Source organism: Amblyraja radiata, chromosome 9 (assembly GCF_010909765.2).
Source record: "Amblyraja radiata isolate CabotCenter1 chromosome 9, sAmbRad1.1.pri, whole genome shotgun sequence".
In the NCBI taxonomy this organism is placed as follows: Eukaryota; Metazoa; Chordata; class Chondrichthyes; order Rajiformes; family Rajidae; genus Amblyraja; species Amblyraja radiata.
In genome coordinates this window covers 11,598,503-11,623,989 of record NC_045964.1, presented here as the reverse complement: position 1 = coordinate 11,623,989, position 25,487 = coordinate 11,598,503, and the positions used below count along the sequence as shown (strand labels likewise).

Below are 25,487 nucleotides of genomic sequence, written 5' to 3'. Positions count from 1 at the left end.
TGGGGATCTTGCACTTTAGTATTATCTGCACTCTCTCTAAATTCAACGCCATAACACACACTAAATTTGCACACTGGTTATTTTTCTTCTTCCATAATCTGTTGTACTTGTGCATGGAGACAAATGGAATTGCAGATGAAGAAACATCACCTATCCATGTTCTCCAGCGAGGCTGCCTGACTCAATGAGTTTCCCCAGCACTTTGTTTTAGACTTGTGTAGGGCTTGAGTGTACTCGTGTAAAGTATGATTTGACTGGATAGTGTGCAAAAGGTTTTTTACTGCATCACAGTGCACGTGACAACATTTAAATAGTAACCACCAATAAAATAACGAGAGGAACCAGTGCTAATGAATTATTTGTTTTGTTTTCATTTGAGGTTCTTGTAACTTACAACGCCAGTGTCAGTTTAATTAATTTGCCAAATGCCTGATCTTTTGAGCAGGTTTAAGCATCATTCCAGCAATTGAGTAAAGGACTGCAGACACAGCATCGATACTTTTGGATGAGAGGATAAACAGAGGTTTGCATACTCAAATAAAATTAAAAACAAGAATCATAATCAATGGCAAACATAACTTTATTTTCAGTTAAAAAAAACATCAATATTTTATGGTCTTATCTAAGCATTATTTATTTTACACTCTTCAGGTAAATGAAACATGCTAGGGAATGGAGGACATATCATCCATCAAGTTTCATTATACTCTGAACTACAAAGAAGAAGCCATCTCCCGCACTGTGCAGTAAAGTCAAATTTGTCATGAATATCCCAACCATATTTAACTTTCCATTCATATGAATTTATTTCAATTTTACTGAAGTGATGATTATTAACATTCAGAATAGAAAAGCCAACATTGTAGGCAGATTGTTTTGTAGTCCTGTGGCCAGTAGGAACTGTGCTTTACAAATTTAAACAACAGCCAAAAGGAAACTTTCATTTATGTAATCTGAGTTGTATTCAACAGCAGATTATCCCTAATTCCTTGACATACAAAGATTGGATGCCACTCACAACAACTTACTTACAGTGCCATCCTTGGTTGTTTTATTGTACAAAGCTCATCAAAAGGTCCTATAGTACAAATGAGAACGATTACAAATTGTTACTGATTTGTGAACAACGGCTGAATGTTCATAATTTATTCCTGGTCAAGAAGAGACCCGTTGTCACAAATCTGTTAGCTCCTGGTTTGGTGAGCAGCGTCAGGAACAGACTCTTCACAATCCTGATTAGGTACTCATGTCCTGGTTTTACAGTCAGTAGGACATTGTTAATATGTTCACCACTACAAATAAAACAAAGGTTTATTTCTTAATATTAATATTAATTTTCCAGCATCATTAAAAGCAACTTACAACAAGCATATAATCTGTACATTGTTTTATTCATTTATTTTTTACAAATAATTACTTTATAAGTTGAAGGGGTCTAGTTATTATCGTATTAATGATACAGTTGCTATGCACATTTTAGCCACAGGTTTAAGTATTTCACCTGATAACACATTAGAAAAATTTATAATCACAAAAAATGTGGTAAACATTGGCTCTCTATTTTAGAGAACATTTATTCTCAAATTGAAATATTTCATAATAATTCTCACAGTTGCAAAATTCTCTAGGAATCACGTACCTTCAATTAAGTAGCAACACGTTTACAAAACTGCTCATAAAACTGTATAAACTCGTGGCTCATACAATTTCCCCAGGATATATACAGTTGTATTAAAAAAAGACTGGTCTTCAACTTTGAATTTTCCAGTAAACGACAATGAAGTACATTTCAGGTAAATGACAAAGCATTTTGGCTGATCTGCTACTGAAGGTCAAATCAATTCACAATGTGCAGTAGACCTCATGGTTCGTAAGTCAAAGGGCGATAACTAACAAATAATGGCTTGATGTTTAACAGAGTTAATGCAGGAAGACTTAGGTTTGATCCCACACTTGGGCTGAAAATAAAAAGGGTGGATAATACTGGATTTTAAAACCAGAGGCAATTTACTTTAAAATTGAGCCATTGTCACAAAATGTGGATAGGGTTAGTAATGTAATCACCACAATATGCTCCATTCTTATATTCAGCTATATCCACCTGATTCGAGTAGAGTTCTCTTTTCCATACAGCGGACGAGGCATTCACTGGGAAGGTTGGCCTCCTTTGAAGCCAGTGGCTTCTTACTGAGTTGATTATTTTAGACAATGAATAGCCACACAGGGTCAGCAAATTTCCTCACATGACAAAACCAAATGGTACTCTTGTCTCAAAGTGCTGGAGTAACTCAGAGTTACGCCAGCACCTTGTGTCTTTTTTTTTTAAACCAACATCTGCAGTTCCTTGTGTCTTTTTGGTATATTAGTACATGATAGTTTCATTCTCACTATTACCATAACTTGTTTTCAAAAAACTAAAATGTGTCTGATTACTTAAATGCAAATTCTGGAATGACTATTCCAGCCAGTTGCAAACTTTTTCAAATGTATTCATCATTTAAGATCTTGGTGTCACTGGTAATGCCAGCATCTATTGCTCATCATGACTGTCCTTGCACTTTGCGACTTGCTAAGCCATTTCACTGGATTCAAGTCACATATAAGCCAGACAAAGGATGGCAGATTTCCTTCCAGAGGTACCAATGAACCAGAGGGGTTTCAACCACCATTTAATTTTGGTCATTGCTGCTAACCGATAGTTTTGTTTAAATTCCAGATTTAACTAAATGACTGCCAGGAAAGGATTATTCTTCCAATCCTCTGGATTATTAGTCAGGTAATTTAACGGCTGATCCAGATGTCTTCAGACATTGATGTCATCAGATCTGCTGTGATTTGTCCATTTCTCAGGATGCCAAACAACGACACCAGTACTATCCACCACTAAAGATACTAAGATGTGCCAAAGCAGAGCATGGAATGTAAAAAAGAAATACAGCAGAGAACACATGGACTCACCTGATGTTTCCAAACCGAGAATTAAATGTGAACTGCAGAGGAAGCCATGGATAACCAGGCATAATATGAAAAGTAACTTCAAACTTCGACAATGCTTCATAACTCGAGAAAAGGAACTTCACACTACAAAAATAAAAGCCAATACATTCAGACAGATCAGGATATAACAGTGAATCGAGATAGGGCGAATCTCTGAGCTAGTCAAGTTTCGATGTTGCCAACGTATGTTACTCTTTGTTCTACTTTCCTTTACATACTGTTGTTACTCTGCTTCAATGTGCACTACATATTTCCACAAGTAGCAAGACCATACAAGGCATTATATTTAACTGTACAGTAGATAAACCCTATTAAATAAAATATTACTGATGCTGTAAATCTGAAATACAAACAGAAAATACTGGAAACATTCAGCAGGTTACACAGCAACTATGGAAACAGTTAATGTTTCAGGTTGAATCCTTCGTTGGAACCTGTTCCCAATTGCAATGAAGATCTTCAACCTGAAATGTTATCTCTCTCTCTCTCTCTCTCTCTGCCCCACCCCTCCACAGATGCTCTTTGACCTGAATGTTTCCAGTATTTTCTGTTTCTATGACACAAATCTAATGCGTGGTCACTTTAGAAAGGTAAATGAGGAAGAAAAGCATTTGAGCTTTGAAAATGTTGATTCTTCATTCCCAGCTCCTCCTCCCCAAATACATGCACCACTCTGTCATCCCGCGCACACTGCTGCAGCTCCACTTACTCCATGTGCTGAATCTGTGTCTTCGATATATCAAATTTTGCCCCCCAATTCAACAAGTATTCCAGTTCATCACCAAGTAATCGGCATCGACTCACCACAAGCGAGAGATCAAGTAGCAGCTGGAATGGCAATGAAACAGAATATGACATATAGTAGACCTACAAGTACCAGAGTACTTATGCCCTGAAGTTAAAATGTATTGTTTTAGCCAATCAGTTCACAGTGGATCAATTAATGGCTTGTTTGAGATACTGCTATCAGATAATTCAGTGTTGCAGTTACAAAATATCATGCAATATTTCATGCAACACTGAACAGACCTTGCACAAATGTCTTTCAGAAATATTGCAAAAATATTGCACTTGCCTTAGGCTTTTATACTTATTTCACCCTTAATTGCAATTCAGACAAAGTTAACCAAGGAACCAGCCTGAAGTTTCCTGCATAAATCCAGTTAGTAACATTTATTTCAGTACTGGGACAATTTAGAATCATGGAACATGATCCTGAGATTTGATTAATTTTGGCTATGCAATGTCTCTGCTTCTCAGTTTCTTCATTTCATGTTAGAAAACACCTTTAGAGTGTTATTTAATAATTCCCTTTGTTCTTTGGACATATTAAACTGACACTTGTGGGAAACTAGCATTAAGAATTTTAATTATTTAATATTAAGATCTGACAGATTTAGTAGATTCATAGACCCTTCTCCTTACGGTGAATATATTGTCCTGATCAGCTGACATCAGACACAGCAGACTTTCCTTCGGGAACAAATTGAAAGGGTGGAGAAGAGGTCTTTTAAAAAAAATCTTATCAGATGGTAAAGTTATACAAATGATATGAAAATCAGACCAGACTACAGTTTTAAATAAATACTCTTTCAGGACATGGTTTCAGGACATGGTTGACCAATAGCTTTGTCACATAATTATGTCAATTTCCTTCCCCTTATAAAATGACAGCGAGGAGACAATGTCACATACAATAGATGCTGGAAATACAAAAAAATAAAAAGATTTTAGAAGGTAACTGATCACTTTCTGCTGGAGAAGAGAGAAACCGATTTACCATTTAGGTCAGTTGATGACCTCGCATCAAAACCATAAGCAGTAATATATTTAATGGATTATAAATGAATTACAGGAAAAAGATGCAGGGACCACAAGAGGCAAATAAACAGCCCAAACACAGGAAAGGGTGGAAAGCAGGATCTAGTTAATGACAAAGAAATGTTGACACTGTAATGCTATCCATACCATGGGGAGCTGAGATTCTTTTGAGTGTGTATGATGCCAACTGTCTCGATTCTTCCAGTATGTCAGAATTAGTTCATGAACAAGCTTCGAGTGTGCAGGGCTATCTTCCTCTGCAAAATATAACAAAATGCTTTAAAAAATCATGGTTTTGAGCAAGTTTGCTGTAAAGAAGGACATTATCCATGCAGAATCAGCAAGAGAGTTTTGTTTAAAACCCAGGATTCATTTTTTAATTTGGGCATTTTCCCCATCCTTTTTCTCTACAAATGCTGCCTGACCTGCTGAGTTACTCCAGAACTTTGTGTCTATCTTCCAAAAGTTTTAACACTGTTTTGAATGGGAAGGCGGCTGGACCTTGCAGGAAGGTACTAAATTAGAGCAGGAGTTCAGGAGGGTACACTGGCAGCAGTTGTTATGGGCAAGACCACACACAGGAGTTGTTTAAAGGCCAGTTGATCAAAGTATAGAACCGTCAGGTTCCAGTGAAGAGGAGGGCTGAGGATGGCAAAGTAATAGAACCTTGCATGACTAAAGAGGGTGTAAATGTGGCCACAAAGTAAATGGAAGTACATGCAGGGTTTAAGAGAATGAAATAAGACAGGGTTATTGAGGAATATATAGGAAGGAGGAAATAACTCAAGCGCACAATTAGAGGGGCCAAAAGGGGCCACAACGTGGCTTTGTCGAGTTAGATTAAAGAAAACCTCAAAGCTTTTTATACCTACCTTGAAAACAAGAGAGTAACCTATAAGAGGGTAGGACCCTTCAGGGATCAAGGATAAAAAATGTAGAGAGAATCCAGGGAACTATAGACCGGTAAGCTTACAGTGATGGGGAAATTATTGAAGAGGATTCTTCAGGATACGATTTACTCCTCATTGGAAGAGACTGGGTTGATTAGGGAAGTCAATGCGGCTTTGTGCATGGCAGGTCATGTCTTACTAACATGATTGAATTTTTTTTCCGCAGAGTTGTCGAAGGTGATTGATGAGGATAGGGCAGTGGATGTAATCTACAAGGATTTTTAGCAAGGCATTTGACAAAGACCCTCATAGTAGGCTGATCCAGAAGCTTAAGATGCACAGGATCAATAGTAACTTGGTTGCATGGATTCAGAACTGCAGAGAAATATGTGCCCAGAGGATGGAGATCCTCTGGGCACATATAAGTGGCACATATAAGTGTCTCACTTAGTTGGAAATGCATGGAGGATAGCTAAAGAAGGACCCAACTCAATTGCCTCAACTAAATTCATAATAAAACCAAAAGACGACATTTTTTATTAATCTAAAATTACGTTTGGAAAATAAAAATAACAAAAGCAAAAAATGTGGAAACTTATCCAAATAATTACGACTTTAACTTACCATCCAACTCAGAGACGAGATTAACGTCAAGAATTCTGCACTTCTCACCAGGTGAAAGATCTGCACCTGCATTCAGAACAGATTAAATAGCTCAATCAAAAATTGAATAAAACTTTGAGAACAAATGGAAAAATATTATAAAATCCATGGGGCTGCATTATCTTTCCTACTATCATGCCACTAATACGAATGCTACAAATTCCCCCGGCTCTATTTAAAATTTCTATTTAAACAAGTGCTCCAACATAATTTAAAAATACGAAATCTGACCAAAAGGGGATATTACTAACAAAGCCTTTTAATGCTTTTTAAATTTGGAGTCAAATGCTGTCAGTTTCATCCCAGTGATATAATGTTATTTTCATACTGTATCTCTTGATCAAGGTATTTATCACTGCATAAGTGATAAACAGAAATATATTTTGAAAGAGTCATTCATATCAAGCGGGATGGAAGCAGGTTCTCACACAATGTTTAACAGTCAAGCTGGTACCCATTCTCTTCACTGTCCAACCTGCATTTAAATGCAGTGGCACATGTAATTTCAGTCTAAATTGTTACTACAATTGAGTCCAGATCCATGCTGGCTTTCAGAACAATTCCATATCATTGACCCCACTCAGGACAGTTTATCGTAGCAGGTTAAACTACCAGCACTTGTTTGATATGTGGGAGGAAACTGGAGCACTTGGGAAAAATCCAGACATCATTGGACCTTGGAATCAAACCCAGGTGCAGCAGCGGCACTACCTGCCCTGCCATTGTGCCCAGAAGCTGATTCCTGAATGCGAGGCCTTCTTGTCGAAAATACACACCAAGCCATAGTTACACCATTAATTAATTCCACTAATTAATGAAATGTAAATCACCAGAGCCTCAAATTTATTACCTCTTGAAATATATAAAAATCCCAGCCTGTACCAATGGGAATGCTGGGAAACTGCAGAAAATTGGATTTCTGCCTCTGTATTCCAAAGGAAAGGGATGGTCTGTAAATAGTCCCCAGTGTGTAGGATAGAACTGGTGTACGGGTGATCTTTGGTTGGCATGGACTCGGTGGGCCAAAGGGTCTGCTCCTAAGCTGTATCTCTAAACTAAATTAATTGGGCTGAATGACGTATGTTTCTGTTAAGATTATGGAGAAATAAAAACCATATTTGCAAAACGTTGTGGGTGCGTGCCAAACAATACATCCAATTGCTAACTGCAACTACATGGACAAACCTGAGGCAATGAATTTAGACAATCACCCCAGAACGTACCACAGTTCAGATCTCACCTGAACAGGTACAGAATGTTAATTAATAATTAAATCAATCTAGAATAAAGAGGCTAAAGTCACCAACGGTAACCACCAAATGATTAGTTGTTCTAAAAGCCCATCCGATTTATGTTTTTTAGGGAGGAAATCTGCCGTCCTTATTTGCTCAACTGAAACATCCCCAAGCTAACAACCTAATAATTTCTCAACTTTGCTCAGCTGCTTATGAACAATTTGCTCAGTTCAAGAGCAATTAGTGATGGGGAAAAATACATTGATGCCTGTATCCCGACAATGAAAGCAATCATTAAATTTCAGTGCTCAAGTAAAAACTGCACCGTAACAATTATTATTTCACCAACAAAACAAAACAAATACATTTCAATTTTTGTAATTATAGGGAACTACCTTCAGCCTTCCCATACTGCAATATCAGCTCTAAGGAGTCATACAGAAATCTGTAAACAGCTCGATCACCTTGACAAGGCACCAATGTCCATTCTAGAAGCCTGAAAAAAACAGGTTTATTAGTGCAAGAAATAATTGTGTCCTCTGCTGACTTGGCATTTGTGGATCTGCAGTTACGATATTGGCCAATGGCCCCATCTTGAACTTTTGCAAACAAAAATATCTAAAACATACACATTGAGGAATCAATAATTGTCTACACAAAAGGGGTGATAGATTTACAGACTACTTGGGTCAAGAGATTTTCTGCAGTGCACTGATGGATAGAATTAACTTTGTCGAAATTGAATCTTGTGATTTCAAAGTTGATCGGTGCTTGTGAGAATCTATACTGTACATTCAATTGAGTCTGTTGGCTAATATCAACTCCTTTCAAATATTTGAATATATCTTAATGATTTACAGTGGCACAGCTGCTGCCTCACAGCACCACCGGCACAAGTCCAATCTTGACCTCAGGTGCTATCTGCGTGGAGGTGGCATATTCTTCCTTTGACCACGCGAGTCTCCTCTGGATGATCCGGTTTCCTCCCACATCCCAAGGACATGTGAGTTTGTAAGTTAATTATCCTCTGTAAATTGCCCCTTGTGTAGGGAGTGCATACTGTATTGTATTGCAATTAATTTATTAGCCAAGTATGTAAAAACCATACAAGGAATTTGATTTGCCATACAGTCACACCAAAAAAGCAACAAGACACACAACTACATAAAAGTTAACATAAACATCCACTACAGCACGGTGTGATGGACGGCAATAACGTATTATTTTCTTCCCTCCTTTTCTCCCACGGTCGGGGCAGTTGTAGCTCCCGCGGTCATGGTGTTCGAAGCTCCCAAAGTCAATCTCTAACCAAGGGACCACAAGTTCCACAATGTTAAGTCCGCAGGCTGCCGCAGATGGAGCACCCACAGTCGATCCCCAGTAAGAAGCGGCCAGCTCCTCAATGTGAGGCCGAAGTGCGGATGGAGATCCGATACGGAAAAGTTGCATCTCCGTCGAGGAAAGAGATAAAATGTTTCCCCCATCCCCCACATGATACAAAACTAAAGATACACTAAAACATATATTTAACAACAGCCTAAAAACAAAAGAAGAAAAGGACGAGGCAGCCCGTTGACAAGGCTGCCATCATACGGTACTACCTGTATTTGGTATGTGTTATAGCAGAACCATCTTATTCCTTGCCCCTATTCCTTGCGGATAACAAGGATGTGGTATGTAGGCTTCTGTGCTTCACATTAAAGACTTCCCCTGATTTCCTTACTTTAAGATATTTCTTGACGCGAGTATGGCTCTATGAATGCCATTAATCTTCCAATATGTCTCTGGGTAGAGAATCAACAGACTCTTCAGACTGTATCACTTAAAAAAAACAAATCTGATTGTGTTTTTGGCCAAACTCCATTAAATAGTCTTTCCATCTAGTCAGTCAGGAATGGCAATTCCTGGCCACATTTATCCTTCCTTGGCCAAGGCAACAAATAAATGTACTCATCTCATGCTCTGATTGAAATCAACTAAGTAAAACCTAGCAATTTAATATAAATTTTCTGGTATGCACAACTTAGCTAACCTCATTTACGCACATCGATCAGGCCATGCCTCAAGACTATTTTGTAACTTTCATCATTGTTCAACTTCTGTCAAGGAGAAGCTATACTTCACCCTCATTAGACCTAATTTGGACTACGCAGTTGCAGCATGGGACCCATACACAAATAAAAACATTTCTTCCATCGAACGTGTCCAAAGACAGGCAGCTCGATTTGTTACTAACACCTATGAGAGAGAGAGAAGCGAGTATCACCAAACTTTTGAATTCTCTGGGGTGGAACCCTCTCCAAGACAGACGTGAAACTCACCGTTTGACCTGTTTTTACAAAATGTTAAATGGTCAGCTCGGCATAGACTACAAGACCTACACCAAACCCAAACCAATTAGGAGCAGACGAGGGCATTCGATCCAATTTGTGATCCCAGCTACAAAGACAGATGTGTACAGCAATTCGTTCTTCCCCCGCACAATTAAAGCATGGAATAATCTCCACCCAACTATAGTTACCCAACCAGATGCAACTAAATTTAAAGTAGCTCTTTCTTCCCAATAACCCTTTCTGGCTTAAGCCCTCCCTTCACCACCTCAAGTTTAAATTCCATTTGGAATATTTTGGAGGACCAAGAAACCAAGAAGAACCAAGAAGCATTTCACAGCCGCCTCTGGCTGTCAATCTCGTATCAAAATACAAAATAGACCAATGGAAAATAAAATCACAAGCTTGGAATAACTTCATTAAATGTGTCATATTACCACAAGAATATTCTAGCAAAGGGTCACTGCACCAAAGCCATGAAGAAAGTTCCTTGGAGGTTTTCTGCCTGGAAAAAAACTGCTACATGACGTCTCCCTCTAACACTATAGCACACAATCTGAAGCAAAAACATCTCACCACAGATGACACATTTCACACTTGTTGGTTCATGATTAGCTTTTGGAGCAAATTAACACAGCGGTTCAGTACTTACTCCTGAAATTCTTCATTAAGTTCCAACATTTTGGCAGCGTTTTCCTGCTGTGATTTTTCATCAAGAACTTTAGCAAGTTCACTGAAAAAGAGGAAAAAGAAACACCAAGAAAGCGAAATATAAATAGTAGGATTAAAAATTAGCTGAAATAAGGAAGCAACTATAACCCATTCCTTTGCCTCTTGTATAAAGTCACATCATTTCTGGAGAGGAATTTTTGAAATTTTTTCAAAAACACTAAAAATAAAATTGGATCCCGACACGGAACTGATCACTCTAGGTACTTCAGAAGCCTGCTCTGAACTATCACTATTTCAAAGATGTTTCCTTAATTATGGCCTGATAACGGCAAAAAAACTAATACTTAAATTTTGGAAACATACATCAGTCCATACTCTTAAGATGTGGATTATAAACATGTCCGAGACGCTACATCTTGAAAATATTAGACGTCTTGGCAGAAAAAACAGATCATTTTTCGAAGACATGATTCATTGATTTATTACAAGGATAGCATGGCACAACACAACTTTTGGATTTAAATCTAATTACGGGTTGGGTGAGGTGGGTGGGGAGGGATGTGAGGCAGGTATATCACCACTTTTTTTCTCTCTTTTTCTTTTTGTCCTTTTATTTTTTTTCTATTCCTCTCTTCTTTCTTTCATTTATTCACTCTTTGGCTACACTGGTAGTCTAGGGGTTCTATCTTTGCACATCTCACTTTTTATCTTTCTTGCTTTTTCTCCTTTCTTTTTTCCCCAATTCAAGCTAAAAAGTTAAAATTGAAGCTGTACAATACTGGATAATTGTATATGCCGTTGGTTCTATTTTTGTACATTTGCTTATAATAAATTAAAAAGAAATTAGCTGAAATACAAAGGAATCAGAGCTGGAGTGTCACTCTGCAGCTCAAATGAAGGAGTCCTACTCTTGGAGGACAACTGTCAGGTAGTGATGTTTTCAGAGCACCTGATAATCCACAATTTGTCTGCAAAGAAAACTAACAAGCTTATTTTTAACAGATGAAACCTCCAATGGCAATATTCAGAGTTGTGATATCACAATAACTCTTGTTCTGTACAGTTCTTTAGAGTCATCCTTATCACAAACTGAAATATGTATTGAAGATGACAAGCCTGGATAATCAATAGTCAGATGCCTCTACCCACCCGATAGAGGCACCAGAGTGTTTGTACAAATTTATTTAAAACCACATGGTACAAGTGCATATGCTGAGGCATTAGCAGACAGTTGTGCTCTTAAAACAGTACGGCATTCAGTTGGAATAAGCTGCAGGGATGATGAGCTGGAGGAATTACAATACTAAAATACATTACTGCACCCAAGGATTCTTTATCTTTTATGCTTACGTCCAAGCTTTTTGCACCTGCAGCCTTGGTAAAAGTCATTGATGGCAAGATAGCTGGAATTACTTAGCAAAAGCTTCTCCTTTTTGTTCCTGTTTTTTTAAGCTATCCTCTAAAGGTGACTTGCACACACCCTCGTCACCACCTTGTTCCATCAAATTACATCTGCCCCTATTTATAACTATTCTGATTCCGTAAATCAGAACAAGTATATTAGCACCAATTCAAATAAGCCCTTAAGTTTGCATATCAAATTAAAACTGATCCAGAGCCAAAAATCTCTACATTTCAATCAAATGACCAATACACAGTTTAAAACAAAATCAATCAGCAGACATATTCAAACAAACAAAACCGAAAATATTAATTCATGTTAATATTTCGAAATTTCGGCTCTCTAATGTCAGTTCCTGAAAACACAACTACGGATTAGTGCTGGAAAAACAAAATCTTAAACTTATTGTACCAAAAAATGTAAATACACATGAGAATGCACAACTATTAATGAAAATATAAATACCTTTCCATTTTAGAATGTTCTGCCTGAAGATTCCTGAGATCTGCAGAAAAGGGACAAAGTTAAACAACATATTGCCAGTTTTCTTGTCGCAGGTAACTGAAGCCTATACTCAAAATGCAAACCTGGGAAAGCGAGTCAACAAAAAGTGCTTCGGCTAAATCCAGATGAATTGCATTCATTCATTCTGAGTATGTACTAATCCAAAGACAATAATATTTTGCTTATTTTTAGCAGATGAGTCCTCCAATGGCAACATTCCGAATTTGCAGGCCATTTTTAGGTTTTAGCGATACCCAAAGCAAATAAATCGCTTCAGTGTTACAATTCGGTTCATCTTGTGTCAAGTGAAATTCAAATGTACAGAACCACAACTACCCCCAACAAACATACAAACTATGTTTCTGTAGAAACTGCAATAGTAAGATCTTTGCAGAGAATGTTTAGGAAATTAATGTGATGGGAGCTGCTGTTTGTGAAGAAAATTCTTATGGATACACATCACACAGAGACAAGCAGACAGAGAATAGCTCCCTCTACATGTCAAAATGTATGCCTTTAAACTCGACTTGAAACACTTGGAATTACATCATTATAAACGTTTCTTCTTACGGCCCAGTTTAATGTTTTGTTTGCATCGTGGACGAGAAACTATTTTGCAGAACACTCTCCACCAATAAAGGGAAATAAAATGAATCCATAAATGCCATAGGAGTGCAGTAGGCTACAGTACCCAAAATACAAATAAAGTAGGAAGTGTGGGACGCAGAAAGTAGACATCCTGCGGATTGCCTCTTGTGCGCAAGAGAGCATAATCTCTTCTACTAAAATACAAATGTGAAAAAACATTTTTTACTTCTGTATCAATAGGTTGTTTACATAGGATTGACACAAAACAGTTAATATTAGTCATGTCACAGTTATTTAGAAACTAGCATTTTAATTGTAAAAATCAGAACTACTCATACAAACATTGCTATTTTGGATGACCAGCAAATAATGAAAAATTTGGGGAACATTCTTTCACATCTGCTGATATCATCTAATTTCTTACCCTCGTGTCTCTCATTCACAACCTGCTTCAGCTGCATCAAACTCTCATCATGGTCAATGTCATCCATGCTACACTCTCCGAGAGTTCCTAAATTTCCTATATTCAAAGAAAGACCATTTTCATAATTTGCACTATGCTTAGTATTTGTTGTAAATTGATAGAAGGATAAATACAGGAATTACTGGAAATTCACAGCATGTCAGACAGCATCTATACAAAAAAAAACACTCCGTGAATTTAATACCCCATTCAGAACTATATTCGGGGCAAAAATATTTCAAAATGGATTATTACAGCTGCATCTCGCCATTAAAAGGACACAGTAAAATTGGGTTGAAGCTTTGTTGGATTACCTATTTTAGTAATTAAAAAGCCAAGATATATTACCATGGAGGTAGTTTCTAGAACTGTGATTATTCACCCGCTAATGATTAATAAAGATAATAGCTCACAATCAAATGGGATCTCATCCACACACTTTAAAGCGGCTAATAAACCGATAAACCTGTACTTCTTTGGGACATGAGAGAAAAACGGAGCACCTGGTGGAAATCCACGCATTCACAAGGCGAACATTTAAACTCCACAAAGACAGCACCCGAGGTCAGGATTGAACCGAGGTCTCTGGCACTGCAAGGCACCAGCTCTATTATCTGCACTACTGTGCCCCCCCTTTGTACTCCAGAAAGTGGCCACCCAGTAGATCACCCAATCTGCATTTGGTTTCTCTAATATAATTGTGAATGCTGAAAGCCATGCAATAAAGTCATCGTGTGTGGAAACAGGCTCTTCAGCCCAATTTATCCACACCGACCAACATGTCCCATCGACACTAATCCCACTTGCCTGCGTTTGGCCCATATCCCTCTAAACCTGTCCTATCCAGCCTTTTTGACCATCCCATCTATGTGACGACACCTTCAAGGAATTGTGTACCAGCACTCCTGGATTCATTTGCTCGACAACACTTCCCAGAACCCTACCATCCACAGTACAGGTTCTGCCAATGTTAGACTTTCCAAAATGCAACACCTTGCATTCTCTGTATTAAATTCCATCAGCCATTCCGCAGCCCACCTGGCCAACCGATCAAGATACTGCTGCAATATTTGACAAACATCTTCACCACATGCAATACCACCCACTTTTGTATCATCAACAAACTTGCTAATTCTGCCCTGTACATTCTCCTCTGAATCATTGATATAGATAGCAAACAGTAATGGACCCAGCACCAGGCCCTGAGGTACACCATTAGTCCCAGTCCCCCAGTCCAAGAAGCAACCTTCCACCATCACCCTCCGCTTCCTTCCACAAAGCCAATTTACTATACATTCTGCTATCTCTCTATCTCTCCTTGGATCCCATGGGATAGAAACATAGAAATTAGGTGCAGGAGTAGGCCATTCGGCCCTTCGAGCCTGCACCGCCATTCAATATGATCATGGCTGATCATCCAACTCAGTATCCCATTTAGTTGGCACAGGCTGATTAGACAGTTGGAGGTTTAAAACAAATGGAGAACATGATTAACTGTTACATTCAAAGTGACAATGTCTGCTCCAGCCGCACCATCACCACTCATCGTTATGAAGAACATCAGGACAGCTTCTGCATCAGTTGATGCCACCAAACTCCAAGGTAGGAGGTGTAAAGACTTTGGTAGATAGCACCGTCATTCAAAAAGTTTCCCAGGTTATCATAATGGAGAGTGAAGATGCTCTCATATCAGTTACCAGAAGGCATGCACTAATTAATCACATTAATGAGGTGCAAGCCAATCAAAATTGAAGTACGAGGAAAAGTTCTCCAGCTATCCAAGGTATATAATTAATTACCAAGATCTAATGACGCGATGCAGTCATCCATTTTGTTTAGCATATCATCCAAGTAATCTTCGTATTCCTTCCTTTGCTGACGTTGTGCCTAAAATAGGAATCAGGAAACATAACATGCCACTCTTATAATTCCAAAATTAGTTTAAATCGGTAATATCCAAGGTAGTGTTGGGGAAATTTTATCTAAATGGTATTCAGTGTAATTAAATCTGTTTTATCAATCTCCCAAGGACACGTTATAAGATCCAAAGCAAAGATATTATTGAGATTCAGTTTTAAAGTGGAAAATATCAAGCACTCAAGATACCTCTTTTGATAATGAATTTGGGCACAAATTGTTGGAGTAACTCAGCGGGACAGGTAGCATCTTTGGAGAGAAGGAATGGGTGATGTTTCGGGTCAAGACCTTTCTTCAGACCCTCGGGAGAAATGGAATGGGTGACTTTTCGGGTTGAGATTCTTCTTCAGACCCACTGGAGAGAAGGAATGGGCAAAGTTTTGGGTCGATACCCTTCTGCAGACCATGCTGCCTGTATGGCTGAATTACTCCAGCATTTTGTGTCTATCTTCGGTGTCAATTCAGGATGTGCAGCAAGATATGCAGCACTAGCCTATTCTGCTATTCTGGTATTTCAATGCTCACCTCAACTCCTTTGGTTTCATATCATTTGATAATCTTTCCTTACAATAATCTATCACCTTAAATTTAAAATGGACTGAGTTGCCAAAATATTTTCCATTAACGTTTGATTAAATACTTAGCAAATTAATGAGACTGAAACCATAACAGTTTTTTTTTTGTTTTAAAAAGGGGTTTTCTGCCATACTAAAGGTCATTCCACAAGATATAATAATGGGAGTAAAAGCATCATATTGTGGTTGGAGGAGCCATTTCCAGTTTTCTAACACTTAAAATCAACCTGAAACATGAATTATTTTGCTTTTCCCACATACTGCGTAACTTGACTATTTGTTACATAGTGCTGTGTCCAAATTTCCCCCCTTCCCAGATCCCTGTAAATGCAGAGTGATTAACTACATTCAAGTTGAGGTAGGTAGATTTTTGGCTACAGTAGGTTTGAGGGATATTGTAGAACTTGAGGCAGATGGACCCGGAGAGTACAGTGCTTAAGTAGATTAAAAAAAGAAAGGCTGCAAATTAGAATCTGCACAAATGCAACACAATTTTCTGCAATCTCCATTCAGAAGACTAATATTTAATTAGATTTTTCATTTGCAAATTTTCTGTTTGGAATGTTTATTCTGCAGTGGTTTTACTTTACCATTTGTTAGCCAGGGGGATATTGTCATGATCAGTCAAGAAAAATCTAGGACTGCTACTGAATGGGGATTTGATGATTTTGTTCCTGGAATTGAGTTTAAGAATTCAGAGGCCGGAAGGGACTGTCTGTTATTTCTAACTTCTTCCTTTCCTTCTTTCTGCTCTTCAACTGATCAGTTGCTGGTTCAAGAGCCATGTTCTTACAATGGCAAGTTTTGAAGCATGCATCTCGTATTGTATGTATGGCTGCTTCAAAAAGGCCCAGAGAGCCGAGGCACTATTTCACCAGGCTAAACATTTGTGCAAACATATTTTGTCTTGACAGAGAGACTCTCAATGAATGCATGCTGCAGATGGAAGTGTAAGAGGCATCATATCTACCACTGGAATCCAAAGGACGCCCACCCTCTCAAAATATCATTAAATTTCACCCTCACACGCTATTTCAATACCCTGAAGGTTGTCAATACTCACAGTGGCTGCATAAGGAAGATATTAGGAGATGGAAGGTGGAGTTAACTGGGGATTTCAGTGCATTCAAGTGAAATGAAGGAATGAAATGGAAAAGTGGATGGAGTGCCACTGGAAGGGGAATTTCAACTGGAGGTATTCCAATATGTCCATTGGTCTCAATCTCCTTCACCTTCGAGGCTGTGACACTGGAAGGTGGTGTCAGAGAGATCACAGAAGAATTGCTGCCTTTTCCTTTCCACATATTGCAGAAATGGTGTCCCAGTGGTAAAGTGAATGAATGCAAGTGTACAGTTTGAAAACTATTACAATTCATTGCCTTGTTAGCATTACATACAGAAGTTACTTTGAGTTGCTATATTCTGATTATTGTTGACATACTTGCTGATGTCTAAAAGAAGATAAAATGCAAACTAATTTAGCTTAAAATTCGCAAGGATAATTTAATTAAATAAATTACATCTTTGACACAAGTCTCAAGCTCATGGACTCAAATACATTAAAAAAAAAAACAAATTCTCTCAAAAAAATGGGCGCACTTTTGTAAAACATGCAAATGCAGCAGGAAAGATGATTTGACAGTCAGATCGAAGATAATCTTGTTCCTTTATTTCCATTCAAATGTAAACATTAAGGCTATTGAATGAAAAGTTGTTTACAGTGTTTAAATGAAGTCCAAGTGAGCCTTTAACTAAATTTCTGACAACCAAAACCAACAGTATACATCAATCTATGACTACAATGCAACTGTAGTTTTAGAGATTATTTCTCCAAGTTTAAAACCATTTTTTCCCTATTTTAATAATCCTATAAATATTACTCATGCCAGATTTAATAGTTAGACAGAAAGTTGAGCAAGGGAGCTGGAGATACAGAATTATTTAGGCCGAGGATTGGATCTTGTACCCAATACCTATATCCTTGTACCAGTCTTGCTGGCAGTGTTTCATAAAGTATAATTACCTTCAGTGCATTCAACTGTGACAAATATAGCTGAACCTTTTGTTCATGGCAGATCACTTTAGTCCTCTTCATAAAAGCAGTTTTCTTGGCATTCAGACAAGAACGAAACTGTTGCAACTACAAAAAAAATACAATCCAATTAAAATGTTTCAAAGCTATTTTTCACCATTATAAATCCTGAAGTTCACCTGCTATCATTACCTTAACTTTCAAATTAAGTTTGTTTCACGGAAAAGTCTAAATTGACAGTTTAAAATGCAGCAAAATTATGGTGAGTATATACCAAACCTAAATTAGGTCATGATTATCAATAACAGAAGATTGAGGGCAGTCATGACCCCGAATATCAACATGCAACATCAACATGCGTATAAAATCATGAGAGGAATAAATCAGGTAGATACACAGAATCTCTTGCCCAGGGTGGGGGAAATCGAGAACCAGAGGACATAGGTTCAATGTGAAAGGGAAAAGATTTAGTAGGAATCTGAGGGGTAACTTTTTCACACAAAGGGTGGTGGGTGTATGGAACAAGCTGCCATTGAGGCTGGGACTACCCCAATGTTTAAGAAACAGTTGGACAAGTACATGGATAGGACTAGAATGAAGGGATATGGACCAAACACAGGCAGGTGGGACTAGTGTAGCTGGGACATATTGGCCAGTGTGGGCAAGTTGGGCCGAAGGACCCGTTTCCACACTGTATCACTCTGTGACTCTAGGCATCTTCTTTCAAAAAGGAAGACAGACTAGCAAGAAAGAGCAATTACAACTTTTAATTAGGAAAGACCCAACTGAACATAGTTAAACTTCACCAAATCTTAGAGTACAATCAACATTTACCTCTTCTTTTGTCATTTGCATCACCTCTCTCAAAAGTGGAAAGTTCACCTCTGCTAGGAGTTTATCAAGGTCTAACAACTGATCATTCTGGCTGAAAAGCAGAAGGAAATAAATAATTAGAATTAAATAATTAGAACTATTTAGCTTCCTGAGAATTGGAGGAGTTATCCGAGAGCTGTGGAGTAAGGGCACTTGCAGGAATATACAAATGGAAAATATAATTATTGCAGTAGAGACTCCTACAGGAAACAATCTAGCCAATTGGATAGAAAATTAGCTACACGAACTGGAGGCCCGTGACTAGTGGTGTGCCTTAAGGTATGCTGCTGGGCCCATTGCTGTTTGTTATCTATTTCAATGATTTGAATGAGAAAGTACAAGGCATGATTAGTAAGTTTGAAGATGACACTAAAGTGGGTGGTATTGTAGATAGCAAAGATGGTTGTCAAAAATTACAGCAGGATCTCGATTGGTTGGGCGTATGGGCTGATGAATAGTTCATGAAGTTTAATACAAAGAAGTGCGAGGTGTTGCATTTTTGGGAAGTCTAGCCAGGGAAGGACCAACAGTGAATGACAGGGCTCTGGGAGGTGTTGTGGAGCAGAGGGAGTGCCTGAACAATTCTGTATCTCCAGCTCTTCCTTGCTCAACTTTCTGTCCAACTATTAATCTGGCATGATTAATATTCATGTCGGAGTGCAAATACATAGTTCCTTGAAAGTTGCATCAAAGATGAATAGTATGGTCTAGGCGGCTTTCAGTCAGAGTATTGATTATAGACGTTGGGAGGTTATGTTACAGTTGTGAAAGCCATTGTCAGGGCCATATTTGGAGTATTGTGTTCAGTTGTGGTCATCCTGTTATGTGAAAGATGTTCAGCTGGAAAGGGTGCAGAGAAGATTTATGAGGATGTGCAGGTGGATTAAGAGTGGTCTTATAGAGGTGTATAAAATTGGGAGAGAAATAAATAGGGTAAATGCACAGTCTTCTACCAAGAGTTGAGATTTGAGAACCAGAGGACATAGGTTTTAGGTGATGGGGCGGTGGAGGGGGGAGGTAAGGAAAGATTTAATAAGAACCCGAGGGGCAACTTTTCTTTTTACACAAAAGGTAGTTGGTATATGGAATGAACTACCAGAGGAGATAAACATCGCAACATTTGGACAGGTACATGGATAGGATAGTCATTTACTGTTTTTCCCCTCAAATGTTGCAATACTTGCTAAACATTTCCAGCATTGTGTTCTTATACTGAATTTACAGGGTCTGCAGTTTTTCTTGCCATTTAATGACCTGGATCTTTCCATTTTTCATATTTTAAATTAATCCAAACTAATTTAAACTAACATTCAACTATATTTTGTTAACAATGCCATTTGACTTAAATTGTGAAACTTTATTTTTTATTAATAAAATCTTATATTGATAACTATGAAGTTAATAAAATGTGTTATGACAGACAATTTAAGATTCCATGGAGTTATACAACATTGAAACACGCCCTTCAGTCTACTAAGTCATGCTGACCCTCTACTACATTAAGCCTTCATCTAATCCCTTTTGATTTTCTTCTCCCCATTTTCTCATCAAACCCCCTCAAACCAAGATTAATTTACAGTAATCAATTAATTTACCAACCCACAAGTTTTTGGGAGGAAACTGAAGCATTCAGAAAAAAATCCACAAATCACAAGGAGAACTCCACACACAGCAAACAAGGTCAGGATAGAAGGATTGAACCCATGTCTCTGTCTGTGAGACAAAGACTCCCCCTTAACTTTACATACTCATTAATGGCTGTAGAGAGTGCAATGCCCTCTTCTTCATACACTTCTCGTTTTGGTCGGTGAAGGAACTTCACAGCCAGCCAATTCTCCAGTCCCGAGGATTTGTCCAATTCAGGCTGGTCAAGAAATAAAATAATACATTTTGAATTAATAGCAATTCAACTGCATCTCAGAAATGATAATAAAAACATGGAAAATAATCTAGTTTCAATGGCCAACAAACAGACCATGGGTGACTAACTTGTTCCACTTTTACAGACATCCAGAAGTGAATTTTGTCCACTAGTTGGAAAATACACAAAATCAGCCAATACAGTAAAATGCTTCCACAGTATTTGTTATGAATGGCATTGAGATCAATTAACATGAACATTTATTTATTGTCTTTCCCTGCCTAGCTACAGAATGAGGATGTCCCATGCTCACTGGCGGGTTTCGATTGGCTTGAAATAGCAGCGTATGTTACATTGTTTAGTAGAGTATTGTTGCACAAGAATTAATAGAAGCAATAGCTTTGTCATTTTCCATAGTCACACTCTCAGGTGTCCTCGCATGGTGAAATTAGCAGCCTGTTCTTAAGAAGGTTGTGGGGACATCAAGAGGTTGTGAAAAAATAGCTTTAAATAACTCTAAAAAAAATCCAGTAATACCACTGCCATATAATACTTTCTAAATGAAACATAAAAGTGTAGAAACTAGGAATTGCAGATGTTGGTTTACAAGATTTTAGGGTAATCCACTGAGTTACTCCATGATGAAGTGCATCATACAACATGTTGAAGTGCTGAGTTAGATGTCTGTTATCAAAGGGAGCAATTTAAATTTTTGTTTTTAAATGACAAGTACACAATTTGCTGCAATAATTAGTGCAATTCTATTGGCAAAAAAAACCCAAATATACTTTGGACAGAGAATAGTTAGCTTGAATGTAACATAAAGACGTTGCCACAATACTTAAGTGATTTTTAAAAACTCATAACCTTCTTCAATTAGTTATAAAACGTAGCTATAGGCATGTTTCAAATTGTTTGTACATGATATATTTTAAAAGTGGCAACTGAAGTAGGCAACCATACCAAAATTTGAACAAAGGGACATCTAAAAATCTTAAAAATACACAAATAAATGCATTTCATTAGTTAAAATTTCATAATGAAACTCAGCCTTAGTGGAACTTTCAAAACATTACTACATGAAAAGAGCACAAAATAGACAAAATATCTTTTGTACTCTTACATTGACATGTAGTTCACTCTGGCGGGATTTCTGTGCACGTATTTGAACTTTGAAGAACTTGAAGAATTCCCGGACTGTGATCTCACCATCCATCAATTTCTACAAGAGAAATTATTATTTTTTTTTAAAAATTCAGCTTTCAAGGAACTACTTTTGGATGACATTCTACACAAGTATCTATATTACGTAGAAAATGCTAGCTTTGAAGACATACCATACACGTCACATAGCCATTAAATTGAGTAAGCATTTAATGCAAAATTTAAACATTTAACAAAACTGCAACTAATTGACATATGGCTCTTTTCTGAAGGGTGCATTATTCTTTAAAATGCAGCAATTTATTAAATATTATACAGTATATTTTTGGTTTCCAAGGTACTATTGTTAATGAGCAAAACGTCTAAAAGATTTGCAATCTTCAACGCAGCTTTACCTAAAAGTCAACATAATAATTGAATAAATGTACATTCAATGATCTCCATAAATTATTCAAATTTAAAGGACAGGCAATAAAATGACCATACCTTATGCAACTCAGACTCCTCCAAGATCACGAGAGATGTATTTAAGTTACATTTTGGAGCTGAGAAAAGGTTTAAAAATTATTAAAATGTTAAATCACCACATTCCTTTCATCACAACTATCACGAGTTAATTTAAAAGCCCTATTTTCATTTCCACCCTTCATCTGATCACCACTGCATGCAGTGATGACACAAACATAATTTTCAATATTAATTATGATTAAATCAATCTTGTTTGATTAACAAAAAAAGTTAAAAATATCCAAGAAATCTGTAGATTCAGAACCTTGCAGTTCTATTTAAAGCTACATAATCACAAGTAAATCTAACTCCTGGCCAAAAAAAGTTGTAGCACCATGTTTTTGATAAATGAACAGAAGCAAGCAGATAGAATCAAATGAGCATGGGTTCAACATGCCAATATTGCAAATTAATCTAAATAAATATTTTTCTAAAAGCGAGGACTATGGCAGCATTCCCAAGTTCAATTCTATGGTGAGGCAAAGCTCTAAGGCAAGTCTATTTGAAACCTACTTGGTTCATCTCACTCTTCCCATTTAGATCAAACCTCTAGCAGAAATAAGGTAATCATCCCTTGGAAATGACTTTTTTTTACCACTAAGTTTTATGGAACTCTTGTTTGCCAAACGATCAGCATTTAATGCTATTCTCCAAAAGGTCCATTGGATGAACCAAAGTAAACGGGATACACCACAGGTTTTTAATCCTGTATCCGTACACTGTGGACGACTTGATTGTAATCATGTATAGTCTTTCCACTGACTGGATAGCACACAACAAAAATGTCTCTGTCTGTCTGTCATTTTTTTGGCCTTTGATTCATTACTCCGCCAAAACCAGACGCTAACATGCCGAGATTTTTACCATTTCGCTAGCCATTTCGCTTTTACATTCGCTCATCCACTCATTAAATTTAGTCCTTTTTCTGTACACATTTTTAATAAAATCCTTCCCCCCTCCACCCCCCCCACTAACTCATTTTTTCGCCTCCTGCTGGCCAGCGACCATAACGGCAGCTGCCGCCCGGCTCTCCTCCAAAAACGTCGACATTTTTCCATTTCGCTAGCGATTTTACTTCCTCCACTACCACCCCCCCCCCCCACCCCGGCTCCGTCACGCTGGCCGAAGCCAAAGATCGCCTGCTCCCCTCGCTGCTTTTCGCCATCCTAGCTGGCTTGCACTGTCCGAAAATCCCGCGTGTCAACGGCCTGCAGACACATTGAGAGGGTACGTGGCATCTCGGCGTCATACGCCTAACGCGTGGCGTTGCGCGATGACGTCAGGCCGCCCCCTCCCCTTGCAACCGCTCGTTGCGGGAACAGACCCAATGGGTCTGCACTTGGTCTAGTATCTATTAAAAGAGAGTGTGTGTGTGTGTGTGCGCGTGTGATTTTGCATGTGAAACGTATATCTTCTCGAAAACCAGACGCTGAAACGGGATATTTTTTACATATTTCCGTAGATGTTTTCCTTGCGAGTTCAGAAATCCACTCCTCTGTACCTATGGCAAATTATTTTCCTGACTTTTGTAATTAAAATTGTTGGCCAATCTGACCTTTTTTTTAAATTTGGTTGGGCTTCCTTTCCCCCTCCCCCTGCTCTCCCCCCCACCTCCCTCACCCTCTACCCCCCCCCCCCCTTTCTCTCTGCCTCTGCCTTTTCTATCTCCCCCCCCCCTTTCTAGACACACCAGCGAGGTGGGGGCTATGCGTCAGTGGATAGGGCTGGGATGGGTAAAAGGAGCCAATGAATAATATTAATATAATATCAAGGGGGGTGGTTTGTGTGTGAGGGGTGGTTAGTGTGTGTGTGACGCCGCAGGCCGCCCCTCCCCCCCCCCAAACCGCTCGTTGAGGGGACGGGACCCAACGGGTCCCCCTTGGTCTAGTACTCTCTACAAATAGACTAAAGTGTTACATCACAACTTACGGATTGCATGAGCAGATGTACCATCACCTTTGGTTGAATCTAAAGAACTGTTGCTCTCCTGGCTCTTGGTCGTCAAATTCGGCAGGCTCTTTTCTCCTATTTCATGCTTTACTCCTTCCCACTGCACAACGGGTGCAATACAGACCTGTGTTGATAATAATTTGAATATGACACAAATGCCACTTCTATGCCAATCAATAATATTTAGATATATTAAATTCATAAATTAGAAATATTAGAGGAAGTACAACGGGATCTGAGGGGTCCTTGTACATCAGTCTATGAAAGTAAGCATGCAGATACAGCAGGCAGTGAAGAAGGCAAATGGCATGTTGGCCTTTATAACAAGAGGAATCGAATATAGGAGCAAAGAGGTCCTTCTGCAGTCGTACAGAGCCCTAGTGAGACCACACTTGGAATATTGTGTGCAGTTTTGGTCCCCTAATTTGAGGAGGGACATTCTTGCTATTGAGGGTGTGCAGCGTAGGTTTACAAGGTTAATTCCCAAGATGGCAGGACTGTCATATGCTGAGAGAATGGAGCAGCTGGGCTTGTACACTCTGGAGTTTAGAAGGATGAGAGGGTGTCTTTGAAACATATAAGATTGTTAAGGGCTTGGACATGCTAGAGGCAGGAAACATGTTCCCGTTGTTGGGGGAGTCCAGAACCAGGGGCCACAGTTTAAGAATAAGGAGCAAGCCATTTAGAACAGTGATGAGGAAACACTTTTTCTCACAGAGAGTGGTGAGTCTGTGGAATTCTCTGCCTCAGAGGGCGGTGGAGGCAGGTTCTCTGGATGCTTTCAAGAGAGCTAGATAGGGCTCTTAAAAATAGCAGAGTCAGGGGATATGGGGAGAAGGCAGGAACGGGGTACTGATTGGGGATGATCAGCCATGATCGCATTGAAGAGCCGAATGGCCTACTCCTGCACCTATTGTCTATCATATCAAAAATGTTACAATTTTATTTGACTCAGCTTGAAAAAAAGATTGTTCACAATGGATGGTAATTTTGATCTTTCTTTCAAAGCAGATTGAATTCCACTTGAATTGGGATGTACAGAT

The 25,487-nt window shown here is 38.4% G+C and overlaps 1 protein-coding gene across 5 annotated transcripts in view; it reads right to left on the bottom strand.

Moving 5' to 3' along the window:
• Positions 1-562: 562 nt before the first annotated feature.
• The window catches only part of knl1 (kinetochore scaffold 1), a 58,172-nt gene continuing 33,247 nt past the window's right edge, over positions 563-25,487 (bottom strand). For 4 of the 5 annotated variants that reach the window (XM_033026676.1, XM_033026675.1, XM_033026677.1 and 1 more), the window contains 16 exons: positions 24,424-24,568; positions 22,474-22,532; positions 21,947-22,045; positions 20,711-20,826; positions 18,924-19,014; positions 18,081-18,197; positions 15,365-15,452; positions 13,527-13,622; positions 12,476-12,515; positions 10,589-10,669; positions 8,002-8,102; positions 6,333-6,398; positions 4,966-5,075; positions 3,707-3,825; positions 2,959-3,081; positions 563-1,292 (listed from right to left, as the gene is read on the bottom strand). In XM_033026676.1, the coding sequence (XP_032882567.1) occupies positions 1,139-1,292; positions 2,959-3,081; positions 3,707-3,825; positions 4,966-5,075; positions 6,333-6,398; positions 8,002-8,102; positions 10,589-10,669; positions 12,476-12,515; positions 13,527-13,622; positions 15,365-15,452; positions 18,081-18,197; positions 18,924-19,014; positions 20,711-20,826; positions 21,947-22,045; positions 22,474-22,532; positions 24,424-24,568 (1,605 nt within the window). In that variant the 3' untranslated portion in view covers positions 563-1,138. The remainder of the gene's footprint in view (positions 1,293-2,958; positions 3,082-3,706; positions 3,826-4,965; positions 5,076-6,332; positions 6,399-8,001; positions 8,103-10,588; positions 10,670-12,475; positions 12,516-13,526; positions 13,623-15,364; positions 15,453-18,080; positions 18,198-18,923; positions 19,015-20,710; positions 20,827-21,946; positions 22,046-22,473; positions 22,533-24,423; positions 24,569-25,487) is intronic. The other variant, XM_033026673.1, reaches the window with a different exon arrangement.